This window comes from Lampris incognitus, chromosome 2 (assembly GCF_029633865.1).
Source record: "Lampris incognitus isolate fLamInc1 chromosome 2, fLamInc1.hap2, whole genome shotgun sequence".
NCBI classification, from domain to species: domain Eukaryota; kingdom Metazoa; phylum Chordata; class Actinopteri; order Lampriformes; family Lampridae; genus Lampris; species Lampris incognitus.
In genome coordinates this window covers 3046090-3072970 of record NC_079212.1, presented here as the reverse complement: position 1 = coordinate 3072970, position 26881 = coordinate 3046090, and the positions used below count along the sequence as shown (strand labels likewise).

Below are 26881 nucleotides of genomic sequence, written 5' to 3'. Positions count from 1 at the left end.
CAGTGCATTCATACATACAGCAGTGTAGAAACCACACCATGAGCAACAGCTAGCACACTGGTGTGTACCAGCTCCATCACCACAATGCCAGTAATGATGGATGTGAATAACAACGCCACAAATCACCGTCAGACCTGGAAGAGGAAAGTTTCTTGAATGAATTCAGCAGCTCTGATGAAAGGAGGAATTCCTGTCACCATTAAGAGGGACATGTTCTTATGTCCAGGTCTGTCGTTGTTTTTCCTGCATTCCTACTCCCTCACTTGGCACCGATGATGAAAGACATCAGTCCTGCCACAGAACACACTGCTCAAGCCATCGCTTCGTTCATCACTACCAACCGTCCAGTGTGGGTTTGTACTGTCGCCGAGCACATCCCGCCTGCTGCAACCAAGCCAACCAAGCCAACCAGCAGCCTGCTGTAACCAGGCCAACCAGCAGCCTGCTGTAACCAGGCCAACCAGCAGCCTGCTGTAACCAGGCCAACCAGCCAACCAGCAGTCTGCTGTAACCAGGCCAACCAGCAGCCTGCTTTCACCAAGCCAACCAGCCAACCAGCAGCCTGCTGCAACCAGGCCAACCAGCCAACCAGCAGCCTGCTGTAACCAGGCCAACAAGCAGCCTGCTGTAACCAGGCCAACAAGCAGCCTGCTGCAACCAGGCCAACAAGCAGCCTGCTGTAACCAGGCCAACAAGCCAACCAGCAGTCTGCTGTAACCAGGCCAACCAGCAGCCTGCTTTCACCAAGCCAACCAGCCAACCAGCAGCCTGCTGTAACCAGGCCAACAAGCAGCCTGCTGTAACCAGGCCAACCAGCCAACCAGCAGCCTGCTGTAACCAGGCCAACCAGCAGCCTGCTTTCACCAAGCCAACCAGCCAACCAGCAGCCTGCTGTAACCAGGCCAACCAGCCAACCAGCAGTCTGCTGTAACCAGGCCAACAAGCAGCCTGCTGTAACCAGGCCAACCAGCCAACCAGCAGCCTGCTGTAACCAAGCCAACAAGCAGCCTGCTGTAACCAAGCCAACAAGCAGCCTGCTGTAACCAGGCCAACCAGCCAACCAGCAGCCTGCTGTAACCAGGCCAACCAGGCCAACCAGCAGCCTGCTGTAACCAGGCTAACCAGTTAACACAGACTGGAGAGCAGCGCTGACTGGTAAAACCAGTCTCTACAGTCAGCCAGCAGTGTGCTGGGACTTTGCTTTATGGAAACTAAAGGGTTTTGGTTGGTTGATGACAGACTCTATTGCCACATGAGGGTATTTTAACGAGTGTGGTTGTCGGGAAGTAAAGTAACACACACCTCATGAGGACTGTATTGTGTGTCTTAGCTAAAGCACTCTGCTGTGGGTAAACTGGTAACTGTGATGAATCAGAGGATTCCCCCAGCTGTCGCAACAAGGACACATCTCTGTTCTGCTTTTTAGGGTTGGTCGCACCGCTGCTGTCCTATAAAAACAACACGTTCTAACCAAAGTGAAAGCTCATTTTTATTTTAGCTGAAATACTGTCAACGTCACAAACACACATCTGGAATCTCTCAGTGACAAATAGCTATTTAACCAACTGTGTGGAATATGGTAACCGGTGGCGGCTGGCCAGTAGACGGCGCTGGGGCGCCGCCCCCTTCAAATATCAAGAGATGAAAATCTACTTAAACATGTTAATTAAATATAATCTAGCTGTATAATGCAAACAATGATGAAATAAAATGTTGTTAGTCTGTGAGCGCCTGTCAGCAGAATTAAATACTGGTTCAAATGGTGTTTGGTTGGTTCCTGTCTGAATACATATACTTCCTGTCTGAATACATATACTTCCTGGGTGAGGGGCGGCAGCCAAACCATACCTTATGTAAGCCCTTGAACTTGTGGTGAGCAGGTGACCTGAGGCTGCTGTCTGATTGGTTTCTTCAGGGTTTTTTTTCTAATGTGATTGGACAATTCTCGTGGCTGTCAATCATATTCACACCCACCACAATGCCTATTCTCGCCTGTCAATCATCCACTGTCTACCAACCCTGGTAAAATCTATAAGCTACACTGTCCTTCTTAGTAACTCTGTGACTGTGTGGACATTAAAGCAGCTGTCAGGTGTGCTGCGCCAAGCTAAATTCTGCTGACAAAATAAGTGTTGTTTCATACCAGCAAAACACATATTTGAGAACAAATGAAGCAGTGGACTTCTACACAGCACTGTTCACTTTGTTGATGAAAATTATCAGGAAAATAGCAGAAAAATTTGAATAAATATACAATAACAAAAATCTATGAAGAAATGTAAAGACATTTTAATTTCACGATGTTTTAAAGTGGTTTTGAAATGGGCTGAGAACTGCTCTGTGATTGGTCCAAAATATCACACAACTACTTTTATTAGCTCGCATGGAAGTGTCTCCTTTTCCTTTGTTTCTTCCCGTTTCCTGTCTGTTTCCATCTCGTTCATTCTGAACATAATTCTATGACACACGTCTCCTCTCTCACCCACGCACGCACACACACACACACACACACACACACACACACACACACACACACACACACACACACACACACACACACACACACACACACACACAAAGAGTTGTTTGTAAATTAACCACAATGCAACCAGTCACTTTGTATTCATCTGACAGACAACAAACCAGTCAGTCAGTCACTGAGGTGGAGGATTTGTAGTGAGCAGGCAGACAGACAGACAGGCAGGAAACCAGTCTGGCAGGACAGATTAACCAGGCAGGAAGTCCAGTTCATCACTCTCCTCTGGTTCTGCTTGCACTCCACCTGACAAAAGAAAGGAAGCGTGAAGGAGTGAAACTCGGAGGAGGAAACCAGCTGAGTGAATGCGGCGCTGTGGGAGAAAAGCATGGATTACACACACGGCTGGTCCGAATACTGTGAACAAGGATTTAAAAGTGTCTGAATACCTTGTCCTAAATGTAATCAGTTACAATACTGAATACCCTGTCCTAAATATAATGTTACATTACTGAAGACCCTGTCCTAAATGTAATCAGTTACAATATTGAAGACCCTGTCCCAAATGTAATCAGTTACAATACTGAACAACCTGTCCTAAATGTAATCAGTTACAATACTGAATACCCTGTCCTAAATGTACTTAGTTACAATACTGAATACCCTGTCCTAAATGTAATCACTTACAATGTTACAATTTCACTTAGCAGACATTTTTATCCAAAGTGACGTACATGTGAGAGTTAATACAACACAAGCAAGGATGTAGTCAGGAGGCAGCAATGCAAGCAAGTGCAGAAAAACTAGGTTCAAGTCCGATAGGACATATCGGTGTCAACAGGCAGTGCACAAAGGCAGTGCATAGAAGCGAATGTTTTTATTTTTCATTGATACTATTAGGTATGGGGGTGTTGGTGAAAGAGCTGGGTGTTTAGCTTCTTCTTAAATATAGAGAGGGACTCAGCAGATCAAATGGAGTTCGGTAACTCGTTCCACCAATGGGGAACGACAGAAGAGAAGAGTCTGGCTAGTGACTTCGGGACCCATTGTGGCAGAAGTGCCAGGCGCCTTTCATTGGCAGCGCGTAGTGAGCAGGACTGAGTGTAGACCTGAATGAGGGAGTTCAGGTAGGTGGGAGACGTTTTAGTTGCAGTTTTGTAAGCGAGCATCAGGGTTTTGAATTTGATGCGGGCAGCCACTGGGAGCCAGTGGAGGGATATGAACGGCAGAGTGACATGTGCTGTTTTGAGTTGGCTGAAGACCAGACGCGCCGCCACGTTCTGGATCATTTGCAGAGGTTTCAAAGTGCATGCAGGGAGTTGCAGTAGTCGATGCGTGATATTACAAGAGCCTGTACCAGGAGTTGTGCTGCATACTCAGACAGGTAGGGGCTAATTTTCCTGATGTTGTACGGGGCCAATCGGCACGACCAAGCAATCAAGGCCACGTGAACCTTAAAGGTTAGTTGGTCATCAGTCATGACGCCCAGGTTTCAGGCAGACTTTGCGGGCATGAGTTGGGTTGATCCGAGCTGGATACTGATCTGTTGTTCTGTAGGGTGTCTGGGCTCAGCCTTAAGAGATAGGGTGAGGAGCTCAGACATCCGGAGGGAGCTCGGAGTAGAGCCACTGCTCCTTTGCGTCGAAAGGAGCCAGTTGAGGTGGTTCAGGAGGATGCCTCCTGGATGCCTTCCTTTGGAAGTTTTCCGGGCATGGCCAACTGGGAGGAGACCCCGGGGTAGACCCAGAACTCGCTGGTGGGACTACATGTCCAATTTGGCCTGAGAATGGCTGGGGATCCCCCCAGGAGGAGCTGCAGGGCGTTGCTGGGGAGAGGGACATCTGGAGTGCCCTACTTAGCTTGCTGCCACCACGACCCGACCTTGGAGAAGCAGCTGATGATGAGATGAGATCTGAATAAGGCTGCTGATCCTCTAAGTAAAGCCTTTTTGGCACTAGTTGATACTTTAGGGTTCGCTCAGTTTGTTCAAGAGTGGACTCATTGCAGTGGTAACACCCTTGATTTGGTTTTACCTAAAATGATAGCTGTTTCTGATCTGAATGTCTTGTCAACCAGATCTGCTGTGTCAGATCGTTTTCCCATCAAATTTGAAGCATTCTTGGCCTGTCCAATTAACGTCAGCACAGATGTAATTGCCACTCCCCACATTGGTCCCTCCACTGTAGCTGCATTTGGCCGAGCAGCTGCCTGAAGTCTTGGCTCCTTTCACTGCAGTGACTGATATTGGGCTATACAAATACAGTTGCCTTGACTTGACATTCAAAGCTTTCAGATATTAACCTCCTTCATTTTACTGAACATGGGCATTATTTCAGAAACGTTGTCTGCTGCAGCTCATAAAGAGACAACACACAGCTGTGTTGTTGAGCTGCTAGCTAATGAGATCAGTATCCGCAGATGAAGAACAGCAAGCCGCACACCTGTTTTAGCTTGAAGAAGACCAAACCTCCATAAATACTGATTTGTATTGGAGTTATGAGCGTGCCGTTTCCTTTTCTTAAAATTTGTTGATCACTGTTCGCCATATTGTTCTTTGTCTATTGTTTCTAGGTCAGACACCGGTAAAACAACCAATTTTCTGGAAGAACTCTGAGTAAAGTGAATACAAATCACAGTAAATCAAATGGTTGATGAAAACTCTAGCTCTGTTAATAACATTATGCTTGTGTTGATTAGACCTTCATTTGATGAAAATAGTTGGATTAAAGTGTTTACATAGCAGTTAAAATAATCAAATTACTGCCTTAATCCAATTAAAATCTAATCTTTAATTTGCATGTGGATACACTGAGTGAGATGTGTGTGTGTGTGTGTGTGTGTGTGTGTTTGCGTGCAGATTACCGGCGGGTCCCGGGGACGAGGACCTAAGGGAGCGGGCAGGGGAGAAGGAGGAGGCATCTGGATGGAGATTCCCCACTGATCTGTCTGTCCTGCTGTCTGTCTCACATTCCACTGCAGAAGGCCGCTCATGATTGGGACTATCCCAGGGCCCAGACCCGTCCATATTACTGGTCTTACTGGGCTGGGTAAGAGAGCTGTCCTGGTTCCTACTGGGAGGACTGTAGTGGGACTCTGTAGGCTGGGAGGCAGCGCTGAACTGGTTTCCCATCAAATCACTGGAATAGTTATGCTGGGATCTGATAGATGGTGACAAAGACCTGTACTGGTTCTGAGTGTGTCCAGAGAATGCCTGGTACTGAGAGAAGCCCTGGCTCTCATCAGTCTCACAAGGACTGGAAGGTAAGCAGCAGGGGTTCTGGAGACAGTACGTGTCCTCCAGTGGTCCTACTTTATCCAGCTGCTGGGACGAAGATCCCAGACTGGAGTCCAGGGAGAGGGAGGGGGTCGGAGGTTGAGGAGGCGAGGTTCTCAAATTGTTGAGGAGGTCCTGCAGTTTCTGAAACACCTAAAGAGCAAAAGTGCTGTAAAGACACAAACACACACGTGTGTGCACACACACACACACACACACACACACACACAAAGATACATACTAAACACAAGCACACAAATATACATACTAAACACACACACACCTCAGTCATGTGAGGTCTTTTCTTTCTCCTGCGGTCCAGAGCTCGGCAGGCGAGAGCAGCCACTTCAATACATCCAGCTGGCCCCGAGAAGCCAGCCTCCACAGGGACCCCTAGCACCGACAGGACAGTTAGATTGAGTGCTGTGGAGGGTGGAGGTGAGCAAAGCGACACACATCTGGATTCATCATGGCTTTTTACAACCCCATGTTCACGTTTCCATACACTCACACAGCAGGATTCAACTGTTCCTCTGTTTGATCAACAAACCCCCATCTGCCTCCAGTCTGCCTCGGGCTCCTGCTACTCACCCGCTCTGGCCGGCCCGCTGTCCTGAGCAGGACCGCTTTGCAGGCAAGGGTCCAGATGAGTCCTGCAGACCTCAGCAGCAGAGGACTTAATCTGGTTCTGAGAGACACCGCCATTGCCGCCCTGTAGCTCTAACACCAGATCTTTCTGAAGGACCAGAAACAGAACAGAACACTTCACCACATGAGAAAACCCGGTCCTCCATACTTCCATCTATCCATCCAGCAATCTACCCATCCATCCACCGATCCACTATTCAACTACCTAAATATCCATCCACTTGTCAATCCATCCATCCATACGGGACAGTGTGTGTGTGTGTGTATGTGTTTTCTTACCAGGTATGTGGTTTTAGAGTGCTTGTCAATCTCCAGAGCTCTGCGACCTGTCAGTATCTCTAACAATACCTGAAAAACAGACAAACACAAAAGACAGACAGACAGAAATTCAGAAATAGACAGACAGACATAGTCACACAAACAGACAGGAGAGAGTTTATTTTCAGCCATCCATTCAGTAAAACATCTGGTTGCTCATTCTGTTTTTAATCTCTAAAATCAGCTTTAATCTCCATGTTGAATTCAATGACATTCACTTCAGACCTGCTGTCCTTCACAGAACAGGATTTGCTGAGGTGTCAATCATTTGGTCCGAGTAGAAAGACCTGAAATCTCTTCTAGGACCCCAAATCTCATAAAAATCAAACTATTTGACGGTCAATATTCCAGACTCAACTGATTTTGGTTCCAACAACACTGTTCAGTCAGTAAAGCTCAGAGGTCACTACCCACTTCCATCCCAGGCAGCCTCTGCTGTGTCTCACCACTCCCAAGCTGAAGACATCGACCGCAGTCCCCAGCTCTCCAGTTTGGATGTAGTCATCTGGTAGGTAAGCCACAGTCCCCTGCACGACACTTGTCCGTCCAACATAGCTTGTCTCACTGCCCGTCTTTCCACCTGTCTTACTGGACAAACCCCTGCAGAACTGGGCCAGGCCAAAGTCACCCATCTTAGGAACCAGGAACTGATCGAGCAGGATATTAGAGCTAAAACAGACAGATGGGTACAAACGCACATCAACAGAGGATGAGCGTCTCTCCCTCACACACACACACACACACACACACACACACACACACACACACACACACACACACACACACACACACACACACACACACACACACACAGGGAGAGAGAGAAATTCAACTTTAAATTTAATTTCAATTTAAAACTGATGTCCTACCAGTTTTGCAGAGTGAGTAACTAATGTTAGAATTTTCTTTTTTACGTTATATTTTGTTGTTACTGAGGCGGATTCAGCCAAGTGATACTACTGCCTTTTTCTCCAAAAGGGGGCACTAAAGTCAACACAAACTCCTGGTAGTATGCAGAGTGGGAATGCATGGTACGTGCATATACCATTTATCACAGTTCAGGCAGTCTTTTGAGATACGTATATCACGCATGTTGATATTGCGATGAAGGTAACGCTTCGATATACTGTGCAGCCCTGGTGTGGCTGGTGTGATGTGGGTCTCTCCTGTGTGCATGTGTAGTCTTGTCCTCCTGCCTGGTGATGGTGGTCACCACCGGGATGCTGCTTGACATCCTCCTCATCACATTTTTTTATATATCTTTTAAATCCATTATAATTGTGTTATCCTCTTTCAGTGTTGTATTGTGTAAATTGTGTAAACACAATATAACATGTCATGTTGTGCATCTTGGGGGCGAGATCCTCCTCTGGTGTGCTCCCTGAGGGTTCTTCCTGTTTTTTCTCCCTGTTAAAGGGTTTTAGGGAGTTGTTCCTTATCCGATGAGAGGGTCTAAGGACAGGATGTTGTGTTGCTGTAAAGCCCCCTGAGGCACATTTGTAATTTGTGATACTGGGCTACACAAATAACACTGACAAATAAAACTGACTATTTCTAAACACTTTGGCAACAACAGTGTACATTTTCTCACACCATTAAAGCACGCTGAATATGAAAACTGAAACTGAAAAGAGAGAGAGACAGACACAAGTACGGGGAGAGAGAGAGAGAGAGAGAGAGAGAGAGAGAGAGAGAGAGAGAGAGAGAGACAGACGGGGGGGCAGACAGAGTGACTGGTGGTCTCTAGAATGGCTGACAGGCAGGTTAGGGACAGTCTCAGAATCGTCACCGTCACCTTTTCACATCTCCATGGACCAGCGGAGCATGACGCTCAGGAGGATGGTGGAGGAACTGCAACGCTCTGGACGCTCCTTCCAATACACTGACGCGCTGCAGCCAGGAGAGTGCACCGGTGGCCTGGAGAGACACACACACACACACACACACACACACACACACACACACACACACACACACACACACACACACACACACACACAAGCTGATGAAGGTTCTGTTTGATGTTGAAACGCAGCCTTGGGCTTAAGTTATATTACTTCCTGACCCCCTGTAGTGACCCTGCTAACAGCACTGGTGTTTGGCTACTCTTTGCGTGTGTGCGTGTGTGTGTGTGTGTGTGTGTGTGTGCGTGTGTGTGCGTGCGTACCAAGCTGTGCAGTCGGTCTTCCAGAGATCCGTTCGCCATGAAGCCGTAGATCAGGCAATAAGTGTTCTTCCCTCCTTCGACACTGAACCCCAATAATTCTACAATGTTGGGGTGTCTGTACCTGAGACAGAAACACAGACAGCAAGGACAGAGGGTCAAACAGAGGGGAGGAAGAAGAGATGGGAAGAAAAAGAGGGATGGAGAGAAAACGAAGCAGTTGGTTCCTGTCTTCACTAAACAGCATGACATCAGAAAACAGATCAGTTCATTAAAGAGACATATTGATGAAGATGCTGATATGATGAAGATAATAGGCTGATATGATGAAGAATAATCTTCACATGAGAACCCTTCTCTTCTGCTCATGTCTGTGTGTATTGGTGTTCTGGGTTCAGGCCTTACCTCACTGGCTAATGTGAGAACAAGCTAATATGACCACTGAGCTACAGGACTCACAGTGAGGCGGTGACATGATGAAGAGCAGGCAGCATGATGTCGTTCATCATCATCATCATCATCATCATCACATCACATCAGTTAAACACGCGGCTCACTTGTCAACGTTCAGGAAAATAAAAATAAGTGGGCTGGTAAGACTAGAAGAACTAAACATCTGCTTGACTCATGCTGGGGGTTTTGGTTGCTGTATGGATGGTTGAAGTAGCATCCCTCTCCGAACAACTGACTCTGTGCCCCGTGCTGGCTGCTGCCAGCTTCCTGTTGGCATCTGCTCACCAACAAACCAGTAACCGAACCAGTAACCAAACCAGTAACCAAACCAGCAACCAAACCATTAACCAAACCAGCAACCAAACCAGTAACCAAACCAGCAACCAAACCATTAACCAAACCAGCAACCGAACCAGTAGCCAAACCAGTAACCAAACCAGTAACTACTGGACAACACACCAAGGTTTCACAACTAGTCACCCTTCACAACCCAACATGTCTGGCTGAGTCTTTGACTGGCTGGTGAAATCTGGAAGTTTCACAAGTTCCCCTGTCAAGCCTGCACCGAAACATGAAGAAAAGGTCAACTCCCTAAAGCACATCTCCACTCTACTTTTTCTCTTTTCTCCTCTGTTTCCATTTCCTTTCTCTTCTTCTTTCTTCTCCTTTTAGCCGCTCTTCTGTTCTCCCCTCCTCGTCATGACCCAGGAAGGGTGTGAACTGATGTACAGCTAGCCTGCCACGTCTTACTGCCAGCACGATTGAAATGCATCCACACACACATCTCTTCATGTCTACATCTTTATCTCTGGGAGGGGGGGGGGCAGTAGCCTCTCTCTTTCTCTCTCTCTCTCTCTCTACCTGTCATACTGTGGAGGACCCTCTTCTTCTCCTTCTCCAGCCATCATCACAATCAACGAGAAGAGAAGAGAAGAAAAAAGAAAAGAGGAGAAAAGAGAAAAGGAGCGTTTTAAGTCCAGAAAAGAGAAACATTGAAAGAGACAGCATAGGTCAATTACCTTGTCAAATAGTTTAATATCAATACCAACTAAACATCAAAACTAATATTCATATTAACATTAATATCATCACCAACTGAAATATAAACACTAACACATTAATATCAATTCTATATGGAACGAGAGGGAGGACAGTGGAATGGTGAAGATGCCGGGAGTAGAGGTGACGAAGGCGTATGAGCTCAAATACTTGGGGTCAACTGTCCAAAGTAACGGGGAGTGCAGGAGAGAGGTGAAGAAGGGTGTGCAGGCAGGGTGGAGTGGGTGAAGAAGAGAGAGCAGGCAGGGTGGAGTGGGTGAAGAAGAGAGTGCAGGCAGGGTGGAGTGGGTGAAGAAGAGAGTGCAGGCAGGGTGGAGTGGGTGAAGAAGAGAGAGCAGGCAGGGTGGAGTGGGTGAAGAAGAGAGTGCAGGCAGGGTGGAGCGGGTGAAGAAGAGAGAGCAGGCAGGGTGGAGTGGGTGAAGAAGGGAGAGCAGGCAGGGTGGAGTGGGTGAAGAAGAGAGAGCAGGCAGGGTGGAGTGGGTGAAGAAGAGAGAGCAGGCAGGGTGGAGTGGGTGAAGAAGAGAGAGCAGGCAGGGTGGAGTGGGTGAAGAAGAGAGTGCAGGCAGGGTGGAGCGGGTGAAGAAGAGAGAGCAGGCAGGGTGGAGTGGGTGAAGAAGGGAGAGCAGGCAGGGTGGAGTGGGTGAAGAAGAGAGAGCAGGCAGGGTGGAGTGGGTGAAGAAGAGAGTGCACGCAGGGTGGAGTGGGTGGAGAAGAGTGTCAGGAGTGATTTGTGACAGAAGGGTACCAGCAAGAGTTAAAGGGAAGGTTTACCAGATGGTAGTGAGACCAGCTATGTTGTATGGTTTGGAGACAGTGGCACTGATGAAAAGACAGGAGGAGGAGCTGGAGGTGGCAGAGATGAAGATGATAAGATTTTCACTGGGAGTGATGAAGAAGGACAGGATTAGGAATGAGTATATTAGAGGGACAGCTCAGGTTGGACGGTTTGGAGACAAAGCAAGAGAGGCAAGATGGAGATGGTGTGGACATGTGTGGAGGAGAGATGCTGGGTATACTGGGAGAAGGATGCTGAATATGGAGCTGCCAGGGAAGAGGAGGAGAGGAAGGCCAAAGAGGAGGTTTATTGAGGTGGTGAGGGAGGACATGCAGGTGGCTGGTGTGATGGAGGAAGATGCAGAGGACAGGAAGAAATGGAAACAGATGTTCCACTGTGGCGCCCCCTAACGGGAGCAGCTGAAAGTAGCAGTAGTAGTAGTAGTAGTAATAGCAGTAATAATATCAATTCTATCTAAAATAATAAATACTAATAACTAAAAATATCATCAGTACTAATCAGTTGGAGTTCTTACCCTGCACTTAAATGGAATGACACAGTAAAACAGTTCAGGTGTGTGGAAATGTGTGTCTCTTCTTCTGTGGTCTGCAGAGTAACAGGTTGTGACGGAAACGTTCTAATGGTTAAATTTAGGATGAGGTAATTTCACTACTTCTTAAGAGTGAAGTAAATTAAACAATCAAGAAAAAAAGCAAGAAAGAAAGAAAGAAAATGAGACAGATAGATAGAAAGATAGAACTTACTGAGACAGTTTCTCCACCTCTGTCTTGAAGCTCTGCTCCACCAGCCTGCAGCCTGATGGAGAATCCTTTAAACACACAGTAGTACTGTTAGAGGTACTGTTGTCTGTGTACCATGTGTATCAGTATGTAATGTGGTACTATGTTAGTACTGTTAGAGGTACTGTTGTCTGTGTACCATGTGTATCAATATGTATTGTGGTACTATGTTAGTACTGTTAGAGGTACTGTTGTCTGTGTACCATGTGTATCAGTATGTACTGAGGTACTATGTTAGTCTGTTAGAGGTACTGTTGTCTATGTACCATGTGTATCACTATGTTCTGCGGTACTATGTTAGTCAGTTAGAGGTGCTGTTGTCTGTGTACCATGTGTATCAGTATGTACTGTGGTACTATGTTAGTACTGTTAGAGGTACTGTTGTCTGTGTACCATGTGTATCAATATGTACTGTGGTACTATGTTAGTACTGTTAGAGGTACTGTTGTCTGTGTACCATGTGTATCAGTATGTACTGTGGTACTATGTTAGTCAGTTAGAGGTGCTGTTGTCTGTGTACCATGTGTATCAGTATGTACTGTGGTACTATGTTAGTACTGTTAGAGGTACTGTTGTCTGTGTACCATGTGTATCAATATGTACTGTGGTACTATGTTAGTACTGTTAGAGGTACTGTTGTCTGTGTACCATGTGTATCAGTATGTACTGTGGTACTATGTTAGCACTATTAGAGGTACTGTTGTCTGTGTACCATGTGTATCAGTATGTACTGAGGTACTATGTTAGTCTGTTAGAGGTACTGTTGTCTATGTACATGTGTATCACTATGTTCTGCGGTACTATGTTAGTCAGTTAGAGGTGCTGTTGTCTGTGTACCATGTGTATCAGTATGTACTGTGGTACTATTACCCTTTTCTCACTGGTCAAAAAAAACCTGCTAACATCCGCCTTTTTACATTGACCAAAGGCGGACATTAGTGGGTTTTTTGGCCAGTGGGAAAAGGGCTTATGTTAGTCAGAGGTACTGTTGTCTGTGTACCATGTGTATCAGTATGTACTGTGGTACTATGTTAGTAGGTTAGAGGTACTGTTGTCTGTGTACCATGTGTATCAGTATGTAATGTGGTACTATGTTAGTACTGTTAGAGGTACTGTTGTCTGTGTACCATGTGTATCAATATGTACTGTGGTACTATGTTAGTACTGTTAGAGGTACTGTTGTCTGTGTACCATGTGTATCAGTATGTACTGTGGTACTATGTTAGCACTATTAGAGGTACTGTTGTCTGTGTACCACATGTATCAGTATGTACTGAGGTACTATGTTAGTGTGATAGAGGTACTGTTCTGCGTACCACGTGTATCAGTATGTACTGAGGTACTATGTTAGTCTGTTAGCGGTACTGTCGTCTGTGTACCATGTGTACTAGTGTACTAGTATGTACTGTGGTACTATAAGTGAAAATGGTTGACAACCTGTTTGAGGCGTTTGACGGCGTATGTGGTGTTCTTCATGGAGGCTCTGTAGACGTGCCCGAAGCCTCCCTCCCCGAGCTGTAGGCTTGGAGAGAAGCCCTGCGTCCCAGCATGCACCTCTTCATACGCCCACTCCATCACCCCACCACCAAATATTGTGACACCACTGCTCTTGTCAACCTGGGAGGAAATTCAGATGATGCCATTTTCATCAGAATCATCTTTTCTTTTCTAAACTAACAAAACTACATCTTGCAGCAATTCACAGCAATGTGTATTTCACCATGTAGTGTAGCCTCATGAGTGTATGCTGTGGTATATTGTGTGTGTGTGTGTGTGTGTGTGTGTGGTATGGGAAGCCAAAGGTGCTCTGCCAGCAGCCATACCAACATGTACCCTGGCTCTGCTTCTTCAAGATGGCGCCGCGGACCAGTAGCCTCGGTTCTGCGCTCTCTTGTACTTTTCTCTTCATGTTTGTTTGTTTAGTTTCCGGCGCCCCCTCCCTGATCGCTCCCTGATCGTTCCCCGATCACCCCCTGATCGCGCCCCAATCACTTCCTGATCACTCCCTGATCCCTCCCTGATCGTTCCCTGATCACTCCCCAATCACTTCCTGATCCCTCCCTGATCGTTCCCTGATCACTCCCTGATCCCTCCCTGATCGTTCCCTGATCACTCCCCAATCACTTCCTGATCACTCCCTGATCACTCCCTCATCTCTCCCTGATCACATACAGCAGGAAGAATTTCTAAGTCTCCAACTGTCCACTGGACAAACTGAGCAACCTTTTTTACTGACTTTCACTGAACATTTTAACGACAGTCTTGCTGCGGTCTTGATCGGTACAGCCCTGTGTGGACTATGATGAAGACACTGGAGAGGTAAGCGAGCCGGAGCACTCGTTAAACTGCGACAGCGGCGATTTAGAACCACGCTCCCGTCAGTTCGACCGGTGAATGTCCGCTCTCTGGCCAACAAGATGGACGAACTGCTACTCCTAAATAGAAAAAACTTGGGACTTTTCCAGATCTGCCACCCTGTGTCTCACTGAAACCTGGCTTAGTGAGCATATCACGGACAGTACACTTCATCTGCCGCAGTTCCAACTCCTCCGAGTGGACCGCGATACGGAGCTGTTGGGGAAAGAACGGGGGGGTGGCATATGCTCCTTCATAAACGAAGGTTGGTGTACGGATGTCACAGTGTTGAAGAAGTCATGCAGGCCTCACTTACAGACCTTTTACACTGACTGTGAACCAGTCTATTCACCACGGGACTCTTCATCATGTACTCTGGTCGGTGTCGCTATCCCACCCCAGGCCTGTGTTAAAGAGGTGTTAAAACACAAATACCCAGACTCCCTGCTCATCATCCTCGGGGATGTTAACAGACCTCAGCCACGAACTGCCAAAGTACAGACAGCATGTTAAATATCCCACCAGAGACAAAAACAGTCTGGATCATTGCTACACAATATTAAAGGACACCTATCACTCTCTGAGACTCTCTGATCACTGTCCAAAGTAACAGGGAGCGCAGACGAGAGGTGGAGAAGAGAGTGCAGGCATGGTGGAGTGGGTGGAGAAGAGTGTCAGGAGTGATTTGTGACAGAAGGGTACCAGCAAGAGTTAAAGGGAAGTCAAAGAAGGTTGAATCGGTTCATCTGGACACAACGTTGATTGACAGATACATCTCACTCATCTCAGTTTGAGTGACGTCTCCCCAAACAGATCCTGCACCCTCAGCTGAGGGGAGGTCAGAGAGCTGCCAGCAGGTAAAACAAATGTTGTGTGTGTGTACACGTGTGTGTATGTGTGTGTGTTTTACCTGCAGTGGTTGCTGGACTCCAGAGACTAGATAGGACGGGGGAGGGCCTGGTTTGGGAAGGGGTCTCTGTCCTCCTAAACAAAACACATTGATTCTTTAATACGCCTCTATAGTAAACACACGGAGTCGTCTGCAGCTGGTCTCCATGAGTAAAACCAAGACACACGTTCATCACGGACCAGTCCTGACTCGTCCATCCTGAAGACCAACCAGTCTGTTCTACTGATTCGTCTGATTTTACAAATCCTGTGTCATCACATCCGTCTATGCTGTCACACCACCAGCTCATCACTTTGACTCGACACACAGCAGAAGAAGATAAGCTGAAGCCCCCTCCCCCCTTTTTCTCCCCAGTTGTACCTGGCCAATTACCCCACTCTTCCGAACCGTCCCGGTCTCTGCTCCACCCCCTCTGCTGATCCGGGGAGGGCTGCAGACTACCACATGCCTCCTCCCATACATGTGGAGTCACCAGCCGCTTCTTTTCACCTGACAGTGAGGAGTTTCACCAGGGGGACGTAGTGCATGGGAGGACCACGCTATTCCCCCCAGTTCCCCCTCCCCCCTGAACAGGCGCTCCAGCCGACCAGAGGAGGCGCTAGTGTAGCGACCAGGACACACACCCACATCCAGTTTCCCACCCACAGACACGGCCAATTGTGTCTGTAAGGACGTCAGACCAAGCCGGAGGCAACACGGGGATTCGAACCAGAGAGTCTGACAAAGAGTTTTTGAAGGCTGTGAGCATGGTGGTGTTTTACTCCTGGTTCAACTAAAGGTTCATGTGATGTGATGGCTTCTCATGATTCAGCCTTCAGTCACGGTTTGACCTTGGACGTCGCTGGGTTTGGCTTCAGGTCCTTCCTGATGTTTCCAGCTGTGTGGATGGTAAAGTGCTTACAGGTTTTGAACAGGACAGAAGAGAGCATCTTGATACTGCTCAGTAATCCAGGTAAGAAAGCCACAGAAGGCTGAATCAGCACATCTGGACACAACGTTTACGAACACGTTTCATGTATGAAACCTTCTTGATGCAAAACAACCAGATGTTCTCTGACTTGATACAAAACAACCAGATGTTCTCTGACTTGATACAAAACAACCAGATGTTCTCTGACTTGTAAAGATCTTAATCATCACAACTGCAGCAGTCTGATACTGTCTGGACTGTGTGATGTGACTTATGTCACATCACATCTTGCCTAGAACTTTGTCGGCGTTTTACTGCTGTCATAGATTGAACTTTTCCATGTAGTTTTTATCCTCAACATTACATTACTTTTAACTTTTATCAACCTTTTATGGTTTACCTCTACTACTTTTTGGATTTTATCAGATTATCGATTGTTGCATGGACCTGATCGCACTGGAGTCTCCGTAGTGCTTCCGCTGTGTGTGGCAAAAACTGAATGGACTCAGCCCTCTGTGGTTTTATTTTATCTATTTATTTAGTTAGTCATTTATTTTTACTTCCTCGCTGAGCTTTTTTGTTTGATTTCTGGAAATACAGCCGTGTTCCCATTTTCAGACTTCGGACTTTGAGAAAAATCTCTCCCCTCTCTTCGCCCTCCACTGAATGGACGAGCTGTGCCACGCTCAGCCAGAAAATCACAGAGCTTGAGAAAAGAATCTTTGCTTTACCAAATGCAACAGGATGAAAAACTTATGGACACTTTGATTGCTGCTTCCCAAGCGGATGTTCCGGAACCTGCTGACGATCAGAACCGGGGACATGAAACGCGCTGCGAAGCGGCTTTCGGAGATAATGAGCCCCACGCCGAAGACTATGCTGACACGATTCCCTGGTCCAGCCAGAACCCACTTGAGACTGACACCGCTTCGGATCTGGATATGTGCTACTAGCTAAACCGGGGAGCAAGACCTAAGACCTGTTCTACCCCCGCAGTGTCAAACCCTGAGCTCTGGACAGACGTTGTCCAGGGTAAAAGAGGAGTGCGACACAACAAGCACAGCTCCACTAATGTCTCACCAGAGGTTCGGTTGGAGAACAGGTTTATTACACTGGGTGAGCTGCCCGTCAGAGAGCACTCCGGCTCCACAACTAACTACCAGTCGTCCTGGGCTGAAGTGGTGTTCCGCGGTCGTAAGAGAGACTCGGACGGAGCTGCCTCTCCCCCTCGCCTAAGGCTCTCCAACCGCTACGCGACACTGTCTGACAACACCCCGGTCAACCCAGCCGATGCTCCTGCCGATGCTCCTGATACTGCAGCCCCCACACCTCCCGTGGCTAGCACTGTTCAGCTGGCCCACCGCTCCACTGCAAAGCCAAATCATCGGCCCTCGTCCCAGCCAATGACTTCCCATTGTAAGACTCTGAGAGAGGCTGTGCTCAGAAATGGAGGTCTTCCTTGTCCTGGGTCGGCAGGGAATCCCTCTCGCAGATCTGTTGTCGCTGCCTCGTCACAACAATTGCCAGCCCTGACACCCCATCATCAGCCAGCAACATTAACACAGCCTGCGGAAACAGATTATGCTCTCTCCCGTCCTGAGAACCCACAACCATCAGCTCCTCGTCCCCTCTTCTCCCCAACTACATTAATAGTGGGGGACTCCATAATCAGGAACATCCGTTTCGTTAACACAGCTACACACTGTTTCCCTGGAGCCACAGTCCCTGTCATCTTGGCTAAACTCCCAGGGCTGCTTAGCTCGCTCCCAGGTTCTACCAGCCACGTGATGGTGCATGTTGGGACTAATGATGCAGCTCGTAAGCAGTCTGAACTAGCCAAAAAGGATTTTATTGCTCTTTTCAGCTTTTTAGGTACGTGTGGAAAGTCTGTTTTTATCTCAGGCCCTATTCCGACACTGGCCCGTGGAGCGGGGCGTTTCAGCAGAATCCTCAGCCTGCACATATGGCTCACCTCTGCCTGCAGAGCTCACAATATTGGCTTTATTGATCATTTTAATCTGTTTTGGGATCGTCTCTCCTTCTTCAGAGCTGACGGAGTCCACCCAAACAGTCTGGGTAGCTGGATGCTTGCAGCCAACTTACAGCACGCAATACAGTCCTCTCCATGTGACTGACTATTTACATCTCACTCATCCTTCCCGGAGCCTCCGCTTCTGCCTATGGTGGCACTTGAAGGTATTGTTCCGCCCGCTGTCTCCCCCTGCTGGCCTGATCTCTCTTTGACCCTCTCATCGAGAATTTTCCCCATACAGACTAATTTCAGACACCGTGCCTCTCATCCACACGTTGTATCTAATAGCAGAAACAACACCAACCGAATAGCTGGTGCAAATATGTGCAATTTGTGTCCTATTTGTTGTCCTGCTGTTGGTGTTAATTCTGCTGTGACACCCAGCACGTTTGGCCTCTTGAATGTGAGATCTCTGGGTAATAAGTCCTTTATCATTAATGATGATATTGTTTCCAATAATCTGGACTTTTTTATGATTACTGAGACATGGCTGTCCCCAGGGGACACTGTTCCCCTGATTGAGGCTAGCCCCCCTGATTTTGCATATTTTCACATTCCCAGGCCCTCTGGTAGAGGGGGTGGCCTAGCGGTTTTTTATAAGTTAGGTCTTAACTGCCATGCTGTTAACTTTGGTAATTTTATTTCATTTGAGGTTTTATGTTTTTTAATTACTGGCCCTTCCCCTTTACTCTGCATCTTCATTTATAGGCCCCCTAATTCAGTTAGTTTTATCTCTGAGTTTTCTGACCTTTTATCTATTGTCATGCCAAAATATGACAGGGTGCATATTCTTGGCGATTTTAATATTCATGTGTGCTGCCCTTCCCATTCCTTGACTTCACATTTTTTGGATCTTGTAGATTCTTTTAACCTCATTCAATCTGTTAAAGGGGCCACACACTCCAGAGGCCACATTTTAGACCTTGTACTCTCCTCTGGTTCCCTCTCAAATGTCTCAATTTGGTGGCTATGCCTGTATCTGACCATAAAACTATAATTTTCAAAGTCCCACTACAGCTTGCTACTCCTAGTCATTATCCTAAAACACAATCTTGCATTCTCATCTCTGACTCTGCAGCTACATTTTGTGATGCTTTTAATTCATCATCTTTTAATCCCTCTTTATCACCGCTCAATCCAGATGCACTATTAAATTCATTCAATGATCGGTGCCAATCCATCCTCGACCAAATTGCACCATTTAAAACTAGGAAACAAAAATTAAATCACCTCCCCTGGCTGAATGATCACACCCGTGCCCTTAGAAGACTTTGTAGAAAAACAGAACGACAATGGAAGGCCAACAAGTCCGACTTTGTACATAACACCCTTAAAAACCTAATGTTAATTTACCAGAAGGCAGTTAAGGATGCGAGATCAGCGTACTCTGAACTAATATTGAGAATAACCACAATCCTAAAGTTCTCTTCAGGGTAATTGATTCTGTCATTAATGGTCCCTCCACTTCTCTTTTTGAACCTGATGTTGAGCTGTTCGAAAAATTTCTCACTCATTTTGTAAAAAAGGTGGCGAATATCAGGTCGCAAATCCAGCCAGGCTTTTTTCGTTCCATTCCCCATGTTAATTCTGCCTCTTTCACCCAATTTCAACCAATTACAATTTCAGTGTTGGAGACTACAGTCTCCAATACGAGCTCCTCCTCCTGCATCCTAGACATCATTCCCACTAAGCTACTCAAGAAGGTATTTTCCACTATTAGCACCATTATTCTGCAAATTCTTAATAATTCTCTAGCCTCCAGTTCTTTTCCAGACAGTTTTAAGCATGCCAACCTAATTTAGACCCCCTGTCCCTAAGTAACTACAGGCCAATCTCCAAATTGTCTTTTTTTATCTAAGGTTCTAGAGAGAGTAATTTCTTCTCAGTTGATTTCTTTTATGAACACAAATACTGTTTTTGATAGTTTCCAGTCTGGTTTGAGAGCACTTCATAGTACTGAGACAGCTTAAGGTCACCAATGATCTACTGCTGAATGCAGACAGAGGTGACTGCTCAATTTTAGTTCTTTTGGACTTAAGTGCTGCCTTTGATACAGTTGATCACAACATCCTCCTACATCGCTTAGAGACTTGGGTTGGCATCAAGGGCTCGGCTCTTAACTTATTACAGTCTTACCTCACCAACAGAACTTTTTCTGTTGTTCTGGGTAACTCTACCTCCTCAGTGGCTCAGTTGAGTTATGGTGTCCCTCAAGGCCCAGTTCTTGGCCCCCTTCTCTTCTCTATATACATGCTGCCCCTTGGTCAGGTCATTCAAAATCACCATGTGCTCTACCATTTCTATGCTGAAGACACTCAGTTATACGTGCCACTAAAACCCACTGCTCCTAGCGCCCTATTAAATCTCACAGCTTGCCTCAACAACATTAAATCCTGGATGTCCAAAAATTTTCTTAAATTTAATGATGATAAGTCTGAGGTCATTCTGTTCGGGCCTGAAAATTCCATCAGGCCGTTTGCTACTAATCTGGGTAGTCTGTCAGGTAATCTTAAATAGGCTGCTAGGAATTTTGGGGTAATATTTGATGCTAACCTCAGTTTTGACAATCAAATTAAACATGTTGTTCAGTCATGCTTTTTCCAACTCAAGCTAATCTCCAAAATTAGGTCATTTTTATCTATTGCCGATTTGCAAAAAGTTGTACACGCTTTTATCTTTTCTCGACTCGACTACTGTAATGCACTTTATTCTGGTATCAGCAAGGGCTCACTCCACCGTCTGTAGTTGGTACAAAATGCTGCTGCTCGGCTCATTACAGGAACAAGGAGGCATGACCAGATCACTCCTGTGCTTGCCTCCCTACACTGGCTCCCCGTTATAGTTCGAATCGATTTAAAAATTTTACTGCTCACTTTTAAGGCTTTAAATGGCATTGCTCCTTTATACATTTGTGATTTATTGACTTGGTATGTTCCCCCTCGACCATTAAAGCCTGCAGATGGAGCCGTGCTACTTATTCTCTGGTCTCGGTTGGTTACAAAGGGTGATCGGGCTTTTGCTGTTAGAGCCCCCACACTATGGACCTCTCTTCCTGCTGAGCTAAGACGAACTAAGTCTTTAGCTTCTTTTAAAACGCGTCTTAAAACTTTTCTTTTTATGAAAGCTTTTACAAATGTTTGATATTTGTTTTTATTTTTACTGTTTTTAATTTTACTCTTGTTTGATCTTACTCTTATTCCTGCCTTGTCTGGCTTTATCTGGGTTTTTTTTTGTTGCTTTTTTTTGTGAAGCACTTTGTAACATTGTTTTAGAAAGGTGCTATATCAATAAAATTATTATTATTATTATTATGGCTGTGTCCATTTCAACTGATCTCTCCCTCCCTCCCTCTCTCTTCCTACCTCTCTCTCTCTGTGTCTCTCTCCGTCTCTCCCTACCTCTCTCTCTCCCTCCCTTCCTCCCTATCTCTCTCTCTCTCCCTCTCTCTGTCACGCTCTCCCTACCTCTCTCTCTCTCTGTCTCTCTATCTGTGTCTCTCTCTCCTACCTCTCTCTCTCTCCCTACCTCCCTCTGTCTCTCTCTCCCTTTCTCCCCCTCTCCCTCCGTGTCTCTCTCCCCTCTCCCTCTCCCTCCGTCTCTCTCTCTCTCCCTACCTCCCCTTCTCTCAAGGTGAGAGGGAAGGGGATCATCTGCCAGAGAAGCTTCTGATTTGTTCTAGCACTGAACTGAATTTAACAAGAGAACATTCTTTATTCTATAACAGTGTGTGTGTGCGTGTGTGTGTGTGTGTGTGTGTGTGTGTGTGTCCTCTTACCAGATCCACTGGGTGGGTGTGTGGTCGGGCAGACAGGGTACAGACTGGGTTTTAGCATATATTCTGACGGAGGAGGGAGGGGAGGCTGCAAGGTTGATGGAGGAGGAGATGACAACCTCCCTAAAGAAACACATAGACAGACAGACAGAAGGTGGTGACTCTGGGGACCTGGTGGAGCCATATCAAGAATCAGGAACACTTTGTCATTTCACCTCATGTACTTGTGCACATGAAATGAAATGAAATGAAATGCCGTTTCCCCCAACCCACAACACAAAGACAACAACACATCCAAGCCCACAGAAGCACAACACAAAGACAACAACACATCCAAGCCCACAGCAGTACAAGACAAAGACAACAACACATCCAAGCCCACAGCAGCACAACACAAAGACAACAACACATCCAAGCCCACAGCAGCACAACACAAAGACAACAACACATCCAAGCCCACAGCAGCACAACACAAAGACAACACATCCAAGCCCACAGCAGTACAACACAAAGACAACAACACATCCAAGAACCACAAGAACACATATTCAAAGTAACACATATATCCAAACTAAACAACAACAACAAAAAAATCACTGTCCACTAGAACAAACACCAGCCAGGATGACTGTCAGAACCGCCGGTCTGCATGGGCCAGCAGCCAGCCCAGCCTATCCTGCTTCTGCATCCTGCCAGACCGTCCCCGGTGTTACCTCCTCAGGTGCAGCTCCGGGCAAGGCCGTGGTGCTCGGGTGGGCCCACAGCGCAGCAGACCAAGCTCTCACAGCCGATCCAATGCCAGCCCTCCCAGCCAACAAACGAAGACAAAAGATGCAGACATGGACAAAGACACTGCATCAACGGTACTGGGTGAGACCGCCACAAATGTGAATTTGCGCTGCCACCTTCCCACACCGGTACTGGGTGAGGCTGCTGCGAACGTGAATTCGCGCCACCACCTCAATATGGAGGGATGTATTCTTCTACGGCCTGAATGGCACTTCCCCTGTCTCACACACAGAGGCACTCTTCATCTTGTGCCAGTGCCAGATAAATTAAAGCTTGAACCCCGAACCTCCTGGCTTTACTGTCATGTGTGTCTCCTACGTAGGTGCTGGTAAGGTGAGTGTTGTTTGAACTCCATTCAACATGAATGAGTCGGGGGCCCCGGTAGCTCACCTGGTAGAGCGCTTCCCACATATCAAGGCTGAGTCTTTACCGCAGCGGCCTGGTTTTGAATCTGGCCGTTCGCTGCATGTTATCCCCTCTCTCTCTCTCCAGCCTTTCCTTTCTCTCTCTACTATCACTACCAAATAAAGCGGAAATGGCAAAAAAACTAATCTTTAACAACAACAAAAAGAGTGACAGTCAGCAGGGCTGTTGTGTCAGAAATAAACCAAATAACCTGGCTGAAATGAGTTTTACTTACTGATGTACTATGTGTCACTGAGGGTCTTCTACCAGCTTGTTAGAAAATAAGAAAGACAGCCACTTTATCTTGTCATTGTGCAGTTGTTCAGGTACAGTGAATGTGTTGTCAGCATGTAACCATCCTGTTGTGTAGCAGCAGCGGCAGCTGCAGCACCCGGGGACCACCTCCAGTTGTTCTTTCCACTGCCTTGCTCAGGGGCACAAGCAGGAGTATTAACCCTAACATGCATGTCTTTTTGATGGTGGGAGGAAACCCACGCAGACACGGGGAGAACATGCAAACTCCACACAGAAAGGACCTGGAACGGCCTGGGGTTCGAACCCAGGAACTTCCACTGAGCTCTTCACAATGACCCATTCTCTCACACATGTTTGTAAATGCAGCCTGCATGGCTAGCTGCTGGATTTATACACCTGTGGCAATGGGTCTGAATAAAACCTGAATTCAATGATTAAGAGGTGTGTGCCAATCACTGGACCACCGTGTTGCCCATGTCACATGTTCTGTCATATCTGCTTGTGAAACACAACTTAATTTCTTCTTCAAACTCAACACTACCTTCCTTCTTCTTCGTCATTTCGCTGCTATGAAGAAGAAGAAAACACTGTGCACCCCATCATTTTTCTTGGCAAAGCCCTACCAGACACCAACCATTCACATCACATACCACTTACTGAAGTCTGCAGGATTTGATGTTCATGAGTTAGATTTTATCTTTAAAACAGCAGAGACAGAACGTCTCATAAGAGACATTAGTTTACATGTAAAACTTCACATTGCAGCTTTAAAGGTAGATATGGAGATGAGTGAAATGTGCTCTGGGGTTCAGGTCAGCGGACAGGTGAACTCACAGCCCAGGATGATGTCTCTGGCCCTCAGGAAGTGCAGACGCTCCAACAGGTCAACCAGCGCCCCAATTCGACCATTCCTGTTCTCCCATTGGTTCATCACCCAGTCAGTCCGCCTCTCTTTCCGCACAGCCAATCGCACGTCAATCTGGTCACTCAGTACCTCTGAGGCTGAGAGAAGAACACTTTACACTGACATGACTGACACAGAGAGAGAGAGAGAGAGAGAGAGAGAGAGAGAGAGAGAGAGAGAGAGAGAGACAGACAGACAGACAGACAGACAGACAGACAGACAGACAGACAGAGAGAGAGAGAGAGAGAGAGAGAGAGAGAGAGAGAGAGAGAGAGAGAGAGAGAGAGAGAGAGCCTGGCCATTGGCTATGAAAACATAGTGTTACCATGGTGTTACCTATAAGAAAACATGGCTGCCAAAAGAGGAGCGACTGTGCCAACAGTGTGGAGGAACTGCTGCAGAGACAGAGCAGCACCTCCTCACACAGTGCCCAACATTTAAACTGATCAGGGAACAAGTTTTCCCAAAATTCAGCAATAAACATGCACGATTTATTAAATCAGACGTTAAAAAACTAAAAATGATACTGGGGGACATGAAAGAAAGTTGTGTTCTCACAGGACAGTTTATCTCTGGCTGCCACCACACAAGGGACTCAGAATGACCTGCTCCGTTTTAACTCACCTCCTTTTTATTTATGTAGTATTCAGTATGTGTATATATTATCTATGTATTATATGTATATATTATTGTCTTCTTCCTGTGTGTATATTTGTTAACATTCTTTATTTGTATAATGCTTTAGCAATACTGTATTTTAGTATGGTCATGCCAATAAAGCAATTTGAATTTGAGAGACAGAGAGAGAGAGACAGAGACAGAGAGACAGACAGACAAGAGACAGACAGACAGACAGACAGACAGACAGACAGACAGACAGACAGACAGACAGACAGACAGACAGACAAGAGACAGACAGAGAGACAGACAGAGAGACAAGAGACAGACAGACAGAGAGCGAAGAGATAGACAGACAGACAGACAGACAGACAGACAGAGAGACAAGAGACAGACAGACAGAGAGCGAAGAGATAGACAGACAGAGAGAGAGACAACAGACAGACAGACAGACAGACAGACAGACAGACAGACAGACAGACAGAGAGAGAGAGACAACAGACAGACAGACAGACAGACAGACAGGACAAGAGACAGACAGACAGACAGAGAAAGAGAGAGAGAGAGAGAGAGAGAGAGAGAGAGAGAGAGAGAGAGAGTGTACTGGTAGGAGTATTCATAAAGAGGTACATGAGGTAAAAGAATATTTATACGAGTTTAAAAACAACTTAATATTAACATATTAACTTAAAACCCTGATAGCTGCACAGCTAGGAGTGGTTAACTGTGTCATTTCCCTACGGGCATCAATAAACAATCTCTCATCTCTCATCCATAATAAACAATTGTCTGTCTGTCCCTCTGTCTGTCTGTCTGTCCCTCTGTCTGTCCCGCTGTCCGTCTGTCCGTCCCTCTGTCTGCCTGTCTGTCTGTTCGTCCGTCTGTCTGTCCGTCCGTCCCTCTGTCTGTCTGTCTGTCCCTCTGTCTGTCTGTCTGTCTGTCCCTCTGTCTGTCTGTCTGTCTGTCCCTCTGTCTGTCCGTCCCTCTGTCTGTCTGTCCCTCTGTCTGTCTGTCCCTCTGTCTGTCTGTCTGTCCGTCCGTCCGTCCGTCTGTCTGTCTGTCTGTCTGTCCCTCTGTCTGTCTGTCTGTCCCTCTGTCTGTCTGTCTGTCCCTCTGTCTGTCTGTCTGTCTGTCCCTCTGTCTGTCCGTCCGTCCGTCCGTCTGTCTGTCTGTCTGTCTGTCCCTCTGTCCGTCCGTAACCGACAGGGCTCTGCCCCTCATGCTAACGCTTCCATGATAGCTGCTTCCAGCTGGTCTGCTTTCTTACCGAATCGGATCCAGTCCGGGTCGGACAGTCCGTCCATGATCCGGCAGAACTCTGCCAGCAGGCCGGCGGGCAGCTGGTACAGGAAGTCCGACATGGTTGTAATCAACAAGCTGCTCGACTCTCGTATTCAGCCTGGTTCCAACTTTCCCCGCCTCAGCCGTTTGTGGTTATGAAGCAGCGTCTGTGTTGGCGTGCCGGTGCCCTCACGTCACCTGACCGCCGGAGAGACGCTGTAGACCCGTTTAACACGCTACTACGCTCCCCTCGGACCCCGAGCCCGTCACTTCCTCCACCCGCAGCCCGGGCACTGCGTCATGACGATCCAGCTTTCTTCTTCTTCTTCCTTTTTGCTTCCTCTTCTGCTTCTTCTTCCTTTTTGCTTCCTCTTCTGCTTCTGCTGCTTCTGCTTCTTCTTCTTCTTCTATTACTGCCGCCGCCGCTGCTGCTGCTGCTGCTGCTGCTTCTTCTTCTTGTACTACTGCCGCCGCTGCTGCTGCTTCTGCTGCTTCTTCTTCTTCTACTGCCGCCGCCGCTGCTGCTTCTGCTGCTTCTGCTTCTTCTTCTTCTACTACTACTGCCGCTGCTGCTGCTTCTTCTTCTTCTACTACTGCCGCCGCTGCTGCTGCTGCTTCTTCTTAGTGTTTATTGGCGGTTGGCAAAAACCGAATTGGTGCATTACCGCCACCAGCTGGTACGG

The 26881-nt window shown here is 46.9% G+C and overlaps 1 protein-coding gene across 1 annotated transcript; it reads right to left on the bottom strand.

Annotated features, from left to right (window-relative positions):
• Positions 1-1267: 1267 nt before the first annotated feature.
• irak1 (interleukin-1 receptor-associated kinase 1) lies at positions 1268-26650 on the bottom strand. The gene is made up of 14 exons (XM_056273818.1): positions 26185-26650; positions 24230-24397; positions 21950-22069; positions 15233-15306; positions 13405-13584; positions 11932-11996; positions 8884-9004; positions 8512-8633; positions 7163-7385; positions 6678-6746; positions 6342-6486; positions 6034-6143; positions 5339-5903; positions 1268-2782 (listed from the first exon to the last, which is right to left on the bottom strand). Exons 1-14 carry the CDS (start codon positions 26276-26278, stop codon positions 2727-2729), a joined length of 2112 nt encoding a protein of 703 aa, XP_056129793.1. The 5' UTR covers positions 26279-26650; the 3' UTR covers positions 1268-2726.
• Positions 26651-26881: the final 231 nt, after the last annotated feature.